This window comes from Papilio polytes, unplaced genomic scaffold (genome assembly GCF_000836215.1).
Source record: "Papilio polytes unplaced genomic scaffold, Ppol_1.0 DF821845.1, whole genome shotgun sequence".
In the NCBI taxonomy this organism is placed as follows: Eukaryota; Metazoa; Arthropoda; class Insecta; order Lepidoptera; family Papilionidae; genus Papilio; species Papilio polytes.
In genome coordinates this window covers 3,486,412-3,488,142 of record NW_013527359.1, presented here as the reverse complement: position 1 = coordinate 3,488,142, position 1,731 = coordinate 3,486,412, and the positions used below count along the sequence as shown (strand labels likewise).

The window sequence follows — 1,731 nt, the reverse complement described above, 5'->3', positions numbered from 1 at the left end:
TTGTCATGTTCGTCATAAGATTTAATACGAGAAATCTATCGTAAACAAAGCAACGATAAACATTTGTTTCATATTTCATATCAGTACACTCCCTTTTTCCAATATTTACCGAAACGATGACGTAAAAGTGTATTGTTACAAGTCATAAGATAGATATGCACTTACCCTTGATGTAAATATAAAGCTACACAATCTCGTATGGCCCCTAAATTCTAGATGAATACATCAAATGTGGGAATTTCGAACCGAAAATACTGTTTCTTTTTCTCGATCGTAAATAAAAATTACCTGTTATTCTTTAACTCTATTAATAGATGTAAAAAAATTACATAATTTTATAGATTAAATAATTTTATACAACCTTTTAACAAGGCCAGATCCATTAACTATTCACAGAACTGTACTTGATTATAACAGCACAGATAACGAAGCGGTCAGTGTATTCGCTTGTCGTGTGAAGATTAACGTATTTGTAATCAATAGTGCTATAATTATGTGGGAGAAAATTCTATTTTGTATATCAATGTGTGTTTTAACATTCTCCTTTCTATCTAAAAAGATTTCATATACCGAACCGAGTAAACTTAGATTTCATTTAAAATTTTTCATATATTACTTCTTATGTAGTTTGCTGGCGTTTGTTATTTGGCCAATATTCTTGTTTAGACCGAGGAGTGTGAAAAATAGCAGGTCGGTACTGAATTTTCTATCCTCAAATATTTGTTATACTATCCTACTTCATACATTTTTTTACTAGTAGATTCCATTAGAATTAAGTATGAATCTACTAGCTTTCGCCGGCGACTCCGTCCGCGTGGTTTTGAAAAACAACAAAAGTTAGTAGCCTATTGTCATTCCGGACTATTCTCTACATCTGTACCAAATTTCATCGAAATCCGTTCAGCCGTTTGGCTACAAACTTTAAGAAACATCCATCCATCCATCTAAACTTTCACATTTATATTAGTATGGTCATAATTATCAATTCTTCTCATATTTGAATTATAAGATCCATGAAATAAAAATATCAGTAACTCGTTTTGATTAAAAAAAATAGATTTGAACATAATTCAAAAATAGTACCATCCACCCCCACTCCTTACGACCTAGACTTAAAATAAACATGAAAAATCATTAATTTATAAATTAAAATGTAATTATTTTATCTGTGTAAAAATTCGGTCAAAGATATACAATTAATCTGTAAAGATTCAAGATAAAAGTAAGCGGAACTGATAAATCACACTTTGATATCATATATTACGCCTATATGTAAATATAATATTAATAAATATATTTTGTTTAGGAACAAAATTGCAGCCCTGTGTATTTATCAAAAATTTCGTAATATTCGATAAAGAATTCAAAAAACTACTTGTATTCTAATCTATTTTGATAACGAATGTTGTGTATCAAAAACTACTCCGGAAATGCCTCATTGTTCTTAATCTCAGGTACAATGGTATAAAAACTTAATAACAGCTTGTAATAAGGGGCTAGTCTACTCACACGCACAACATAATGCTAGGCAAAGGCGAAATGTAAAGGAATATGAGAGGACACATCCCTGTACGCAATGTTAAAAGCAATAGGCGCAACTGGCATCCACCGCCGCCCCTAGCATGCCCCGCACAGCCGCGTTGTGGAACGGTCTGTCCTCGGCAGTATTTCCAACCCAATACGACTAAGGGTCCTTCAAGAAGCGAGCCTATCATTTTCTCAAAGGCCGGC

General features: G+C 32.6%; 1 protein-coding gene across 1 annotated transcript in view; it reads left to right on the top strand.

Moving 5' to 3' along the window:
* Positions 1–419: 419 nt before the first annotated feature.
* LOC106108171 (1-acyl-sn-glycerol-3-phosphate acyltransferase alpha-like) overlaps positions 420–1,731 on the top strand; it is a 6,843-nt gene continuing 5,531 nt past the window's right edge. Inside the window, exon 1 of the mRNA XM_013289274.1 lies at positions 420–690. Within this exon, the coding sequence (XP_013144728.1) occupies positions 494–690 (197 nt within the window). The 5' untranslated portion in view covers positions 420–493. The remainder of the gene's footprint in view (positions 691–1,731) is intronic.